The 7881-nt window shown below is 38.1% G+C and overlaps 1 protein-coding gene across 2 annotated transcripts in view; it reads right to left on the bottom strand.

Moving 5' to 3' along the window:
• Nucleotides 1–3968: 3968 nt before the first annotated feature.
• Nucleotides 3969–7881, bottom strand: part of mfn2 (mitofusin 2) — a 179225-nt gene continuing 175312 nt past the window's right edge. For both annotated transcript variants that reach the window (XM_047367090.1, XM_047367081.1), the window contains 3 exons: nucleotides 5958–6154; nucleotides 5696–5830; nucleotides 3969–5180 (listed from right to left, as the gene is read on the bottom strand). In XM_047367090.1, the coding sequence (XP_047223046.1) occupies nucleotides 5111–5180; nucleotides 5696–5830; nucleotides 5958–6154 (402 nt within the window). In that variant the 3' untranslated portion in view covers nucleotides 3969–5110. The remainder of the gene's footprint in view (nucleotides 5181–5695; nucleotides 5831–5957; nucleotides 6155–7881) is intronic.

The following is a 7881-nucleotide window of genomic DNA, read 5'->3' as shown; positions in this document are numbered from 1 at the left end:
AGGTTCAGTTCAGAAACAAGCTCAGCATCCTCCTCTCCTGCTCAGCCAAACACACATTCCACCCTCCTTTGACCCACAGCTTTTCTGTCACACCTCAAATGTTTTATCTTCCACCTAAGCCATGGACCCTTCTGCTTCTACATGTTTACCTTCCACCAAATCAGAAGATGCTGATTCTCCTTTGTTCCTTTCAACGTGAATAAAACAAAGGAGATGATTGTAGATTTTAAGAGAAACAGGAATAAGTAAAAAACTATTTCCATCATGGGAGAAGAAGTGGAGGTGGTGCAGGAGTATAAAGACCTTGGTGTTCACCTGGACAGCAGACTGGAGTGGAGATGCAACTGTGAAGCTGTCTACAAGAAGGGACAGAGCAGACTGTACTTGTTGAGGAGGCCTAGGACCTTCAGTGTTTGCAGCAAGATGCTGCAGATCTTCTATACGTCTGTTGTGGAGAGTGTGATCTGTTCTCCATCACCTGCTGGGGTAGCAGCATCAGAGCCAGGGACTTAAAGAAGCTCAACAAGCTGATGAAGAAAGCTGGCTCTTCTCTGGAACCTTTGAAGATCATTGTGCAAACAAGGATTCTTCATAAAATGAAGAACATTATGGAGAACGTTGAGCATCCTCTTCATGAGACTGTTGTACAACAACAGAGTGTCTTCAGTCAGAGGCTTCTTCAGATCCGCTGTAAGACAGACCGCTACAGGAAATCCTTCCTGCCCACAGCCATCAGCATCTACGATAACAGATCCAGTGTGATGACTGATAGATGGCTCCATGTCCAGTGCCTCAACACAAACAGCACAGAAAATGACAACGCAAAGAAAGGATGGAAATGTCCATCATGCAAGTAAGGTGCAAAGTGTGAAGTTTGTCCAATAATGTTAGAAATAAATAATGTTGGAATTAAATCTGTAGATCTGTTAGATTGCTTTAAGACTGTGTCTCATCTGTCATGTTTAGTAGAATGATTTAACATAAATTTTGTGAAAGGCATGTTACCTCAAAGCTATTGACAAAAAATAGAAAATGCAATTTAATCAGATAAATAGAAATGTCTCATTTATTCAGTCTAATATAATTATTTAACAATAGTTCTGTACCACTGGGTCACATGACCTAAAATCTATTGAAAAAAAAAACATGATTTGTGATGAAAGAAATGTATAAAAAATAGAAAATGCTTAAAATGGAATAAAAATGAGTGTGCCTCATCTATCCAGTGTAGCAGAACAATTTCAGACAGATTTTGTGTCAGTGGGTCACACGACCTGGAAGTTATTGAAGAAAATGGCGAATTGTAATATAAAAAATTCATTAAAAAAAATAGAAAATGCACTTAAATTCAAAATAAATTAGTGTGCCACATCTTTCTCGTCTAATATGATTATTTGACATGAATTTTGTGTCACTGGGTTACCATACATGAAAGGTATGAATTTTTGTTTCTCCCAAGTGTTTGGTTCGGACATTTATCGACGGTCATTAAGCGAACCACTGTGTGTTGGAGGATCGAGACAGCAGAGAGCAGTTGCCCGGAATCAGCCTGCTTTTGCCGGCCGACACAGGAGGCTGACGCCGCTGAATATCCAATATCCAACTTCAAACTAACTTCACCGCGGCTTTTGCTTCACTCTATTCGCTCTAAATGCGGCGTTTTAAGAGCACCCGCAGAACGCCGTAAAAAACGGCGTTTTCTCAAACTAAGCGAGGGCCTGCCCACACTCTTCTTATCCAGTAAATTTAAACTCCAGCCACCCAATAAGAGAAGTAGAACTGCAGACCCCACTAATTCGTAACAGATCAACTGTGATGAAATTATATCTGATGTTTCTTTCTGATAAATGTCATATATTCTCCAGCACTCAGTGTCAGTGTTTGCTTCTGTAATTATCTCAATATTAATTTTAATGTCTTTAAAGTCAAAAGAAGAGAAAAAATACACAATACATGAATAAATCATAGAAATAAACAGTGGGAAATAAAAAAAAGGCAAAACAAAAACCTTTATATTTCTAAAGTTGTTTATAGAAAAATAATAACACAACATACATTTCTTTTCCTGTATTTAACCAGATTATAACCAACCAAAAACAGAATAGGCCTACTTAATGTACAAGTGAGGGAATAAATGTGTAGATGAAAAGATGTCTGTACTATAGTATTGTATTTGCACTTTGAGAGACATGTATGAGTGAAGATACAGAGCGCCTGGATAATTATTTAGGGCTGTGACACGCAGAAGGAACTGCAGGTGCATGCCTTTTTGGGCTGTCTTGCTTTCATTGAAAATATATAACATGATAATTCCAGTAATGAGATATGGGAATTGGTCATTATATTAATAAAAATGAAAAAAAAAATTGTTGTGTTATTGAACATCAGATAGTTGTATTGATCTTTTTATTAGGACCTTTTCTGAGTTGTAAAAAAAACAAAATAAGAGATAGAGAATTTCTATTTTAGGATTCTTATTCATGCCAACTCATAGATTAAGAATCTTTCTAGTAATTGTTCAAAAAATAACAGCAAACACGGAATACAAGATTAATTTTTCTGTATTTAATAAGATTATAACCACCAAATGCCCACAGATTTAGACCTAGCTCCCGTGCGAGTGCCATCTGGTGAAGGAGAATACTATTACAGCTACAATTCGGATTTCAAAATTGCATGTCGATCTTCACTTGTTTCAGACAGTTATTGTATATTTTTTATCTTCTTTTGTCTTTAAAGACATTAAAATTAATATTGAGATAATTACAGAAGCAAACACTGACATTGAGTGCTGGAGAATATATGACATTTATCAGAAAGAAACATCAGATATAATTTCATCACAGTTGATCTGTTACGAATTAGTGGGGTCTGCAGTTCTACTTCTCTTATTGGGTGGCTGGAGTTTAAATTTACTGGATAAGAAGAGTGTGGGCAGGCCCTCGCTTAGTTTGAGAAAACGCCGTTTTTTACGGTGCTCTTAAAACGCCGCATTAAACACATCAAAACGCCGTTCTGATGGGATTTTTACGGCGTATTTTACGGCGTTCTGACCTTTAAACTGGCGTTTTTTGCGTGACCTTTTAACCAGACGTGTGGTAAAAGTGGCGTTTTGTGGCACAGTTGGCTTGCCATAGCGTCACTCCTGAACGTGTCTTTACATAGGGTTAACATGTAAATCACTTGCCCCTGTCGTGTCACTGGCGTTCGCTCTTAATACACCTTAAGAGATCATTTTAGCTGAGCAGCCTATCATTTTCTGCACTTGTTTATACGTTTTCCCCTCTCCAATCAACGTCTTAATCAAAGTATGCTGTTCTTCTGAACAATGCCTGGAATCACCCATTTCTTTGTCAGGTTTTCAGAGAGAAATGCATGTACATGTGCTGGCATTATCCTCAAAAAGGTCCAACTGATTGACACCTGTTTCTTCACAACATATAAGACCTCAATAATTGAACTCCACACTGCTATTTTTGAACTCTCCTCTTTAAATCAATTATTCAGTTACACAGACTCAGGGGCATGCATTAAATGAATGTTGGTTTTCTATGACTCTACTACACATACTAGTAAATAATTTGTCATGTAGTAATATCATTTCTACCAAAAACAGTGACTGATCTGTTTAGTCTAGATGGACTATTTTTTAAACACAACTGTAAGCAGAAGACACCAATGTTTAATTCCATTCCAAAAAGAAGCAGCGGGCCACAAATGTGTCAACTAAATGGTTAAATAATCTGGTACAACTGATTATATGACTCACTGTTGATTAACCTGCATCTGTATGTACAGCTGATATTTTCATCCACTGTATAAAATAAAATTCATTCTCTCTCTGAGATTAAATTAGATTAATTGTTTCCTGTTTTAGGTCAGCTCACCAAAATTGCCATGAGCAAGAGAAAATGTTGAAACAAACAAAATAAACTCTTTTACATTTATACAAGAAAAACACAACAAAATTATATCACACATCTTAAATTTATCTGTGACACATAAAGCCCATTGCTCAACAATAAATTAAGATACAGATTGGAATTTGATATAGTTCTGAATCAATTGGTTTTTAAATGCACATGCATCAGAGGTTTTCTTTGAAAAAAAAAAAGTTTACCTATTTGAATAATGAAAATAAACTTTAATGCATCGTTTTATAACTGATCATATTGAAGTTGATGTACTTGTCTTGGAATCTGTATGACTGGTCAGGTTGAAAGTATTTTTCTGTACTTAAATGGCATCTGTTTGTTTTGTAAAGTGCTTTGAAACTAAGGCAGCACAATATTGGGAAATCTTTGGCGATAATGATAAATATTGCGATCACAATAACAACTGCGATACATGTCACTTTTGTTCTTTCCTCTCTTTCTCATCTGCACTTCCATCACTCTGTGACCTTTAGCATTTTTGTGCAATGTCATTTGTGTCTGATTTGAGCATCTGCTGCAGAGAGACTCTGTCCAACTAATAAATATTACATAAGAATGAAAAATGCACGTTCATGACACTTGGAATATCTTCTCCAACAATAATTGCACTCCAAACAGTCCTTTGTAGTATGAATATTGCTCACATTGATGTTGCGATGACAATATATTTGCGATATATTGTGCAGCCCTACTTGAAAGGTTTGTTGTTAAATCAGTGCTAGAAAAATAAACTGAATGACTGCAAAGCAGATGTGCATCATGGACATTCACACATTGGTTGAGAACATGACAATTTAAGATGCTAACAGTGAATAGCAAGAACAAATTATGTATCATGTTTTCAAATAACATATGACTTATTCTACAAACATAACACATTTAAATCCCTTAGATTTACTGAATATGCTTATGTGAACATTAAAGAATACACATACAGAAATTTACAGAGGGATATTTACTTCTGTTGTCACTCAAATAGTTTTTGACATGCATACTACACAGTTTATCTCCACACAAACATCACAATTACAACAGCGCTCTGTTAACTTGTGTTTGCGTCCTCTTCTGAAAAGAACATTACAATTACATCACAAATTAGCCATGTTACATGTGTCGAGCAAACATTTCACATGTTCCCCTGATGGTGTTCAGTCTCATAAGAAGCTCCACCTTGGTCACTTTCTCTGCTGGAGGTACTGCTGGGTGAACATGTTGAGTTCACTGTCCAACCAGCCCGCCTTATTCCTAACAATCAAAAAACTGAATTCAGCTCCCCATTTATACATTACAGTCACCATCTGACAGGCAGAAAAGTAAATACCAAGGATGAACCAACTGCAGTTTCCTAAGCTGGTTCTAATTTCCATTTTCTGTAACGCTACAACCTGCTGGTTTGAGACACCAGAAAAGACACAAGATAGGAAAGCGGGAGGTGATCAAGTGAAATAAACATGTAAAAATGTGAAAACTTGGCAAAACGTTTCCATTTATATCATCCTTTTGTCTGCTGTACCACGAAAAGACTTATAGATTTTGCTACACTTCTGTAACTCTTAAATTAAGGTGATACCACTTCTGAAGAGGTTTTATTGTGTGTATTTTTAGTGTGTATTTTTTTCACATCAAAATTGCGTAGCTTGTCACTAGGAAACAATTAGGGCTGAGTCTAAAATATATTCTGTCCCAATCCTAGTTTTAAATGAATGCACATAATGCTGTGAGCTGCCCTGATGATACAATTATGGGGCTGTATATCTTACCGTAGCAGTTTAGCCTTGCTCTGTAGATTGTCTAAACGCTCGATCTTCCCGTTCATTTCATTGACCTCATCCTCAAGGTTCTGACGGGTGATGTCTACCTGCTGGCACAGCTGTGCAAATACACTTGTCAACTCTCTGTCAACAAGAGCAAAAACACAACATGTTTATGTAAAACTGCTGTGGCTACTAAACTATTAATTTCTGTCCATTTTAGGCACGTTGAAAGTTTTTTGTGTCCTATGAGACAACTGATGAAACTCACTGCTGGACTTGATGGCTGCAGTTGGATCCAGTGTAACTGACAATTAGCTGCAGCTTCTCACTGGCATAATCCACATACTGTCGCTTGAAGGCTCTCTCTTTGGCTTTGGTGGTCCATGTGAGCCGCTCATAGATGTAAAGAAGCCCATAGAGACCCAGTGATAACGCGATCAGGCGCCATCCCACTGCCTTCCAAATCTGCACACATTAACAAAGCCTCACGTTACTGTAGCTTTGGTATCTGAATACACTGAAGAAGATTGTGTGAACAATTACCACTTCAATCAATTTCGTACAATTTGATCTCGCATTGTATTCTTTTGAATATCCTGCAAATGTATTACATTTCTCTCCCTCTTTACTTCTACTATCTTAGATTTAACTCATGTAGGGAAGTAAATAGCTCTTTCTGTAATTCTCTAACTTTATTTTCAAGTTCTAATAGTTTATGCATTCTACGTTTCTCTAGTATACAGGTCCTTCTCAAAATATTAGCATATTGTGATAAAGTTCATTATTTTCCATAATGTAATGATGAAAATTTAACATTCATATATTTTAGATTCATTGCACACTAACTGAAATATTTCAGGTCTTTTATTGTCTTAATATGGATGATTTTAGCATACAGCTCATGAAAACCCAAAATTCCTATCTCACAAAATTAGCATATTTCATCCGACCTATAAAAGAAAAGTGTTTTTAATACAAAAAACGTCAACCTTCAAATAATCATGTACAATTATGCATTCAATACTTGGTCGGGAATCCTTTTGCAGAAATGACTGCTTCAATGCGGCGTGGCATGGAGGCAATCAGCCTGTGGCACTGCTGAGGTCTTATGGAGGCCCAGGATGCTTCGATAGCGGCCTTTAGCTCATCTAGAGTGTTGGGTCTTGAGTCTCTCAACGTTCTCTTCACAATATCCCACAGATTCTCTATGGGGTTCAGGTCAGGAGAGTTGGCAGGCCAATTGAGCACAGTGATACCATGGTCAGTAAACCATTTACCAGTGGTTTTGGCACTGTGAGCAGGTGCCAGGTCGTACTGAAAAATGAAATCTTCATCTCCATAAAGCTTTTCAGCAGATGGAAGCATGAAGTGCTCCAAAATCTCCTGATAGCTAGCTGCATTGACCCTGCCCTTGATAAAACACAGTGGACCAACACCAGCAGCTGACACGGCACCCCAGAACATTACCGACTGTGGGTACTTGACACTGGACTTCTGGCATTTTGGCATTTCCTTCTCCCCAGTCTTCCTCCAGACTCTGGCACCTTGATTTCCGAATGACATGCAGAATTTGCTTTCATCCGAAAAAAGTACTTTGGACCACTGAGCAACAGTCCAGTGCTGCTTCTCTGTAGCCCAGGTCAGGCGCTTCTGCCGCTGTTTCTGGTTCAAAAGTGGCTTGACCTGGGGAATGCGGCACCTGTAGCCCATTTCCTGCACACGCCTGTGCACGGTGGCTCTGGATGTTTCTACTCCAGACTCAGTCCATTGCTTCCGCAGGTCCCCCAAGGTCTGGAATCGGCCCGTCTCCACAATCTTCCTCAGGGTCCGGTCACCTCTTCTCGTTGTGCAGCGTTTTCTGCCACACTTTTTACTTCCCACAGACTTCCCACTGAGGTGCCTTGATACAGCACTCTGGGAACAGCCTATTCGTTCTGAAATTTCTTTCTGTGTCTTACCCTCTTGCTTGAAGGCCTCAGGAATCTTTTGCAGGTGTTTAGAGTTAACTCGTTGATTCAGATGATTAGGTTCATAGCTCGTTTAGAGACCCTTTTAATGATATGCTAATTTTGTGAGATAGGAATTTTGGGTTTTCATGAGCTGTATGCCAAAATCATCCGTATTAAGACAATAAAAGACCTGAAATTATTTCAGTTAGTGTGCAATGAATCTAAAATATATGAACGTTAAAT

The sequence above is a fragment of the Girardinichthys multiradiatus genome, chromosome 1 (genome assembly GCF_021462225.1).
Source record: "Girardinichthys multiradiatus isolate DD_20200921_A chromosome 1, DD_fGirMul_XY1, whole genome shotgun sequence".
In the NCBI taxonomy this organism is placed as follows: domain Eukaryota; kingdom Metazoa; phylum Chordata; class Actinopteri; order Cyprinodontiformes; family Goodeidae; genus Girardinichthys; species Girardinichthys multiradiatus.
This window is presented reverse-complemented; position numbering and strand designations above follow the sequence as displayed.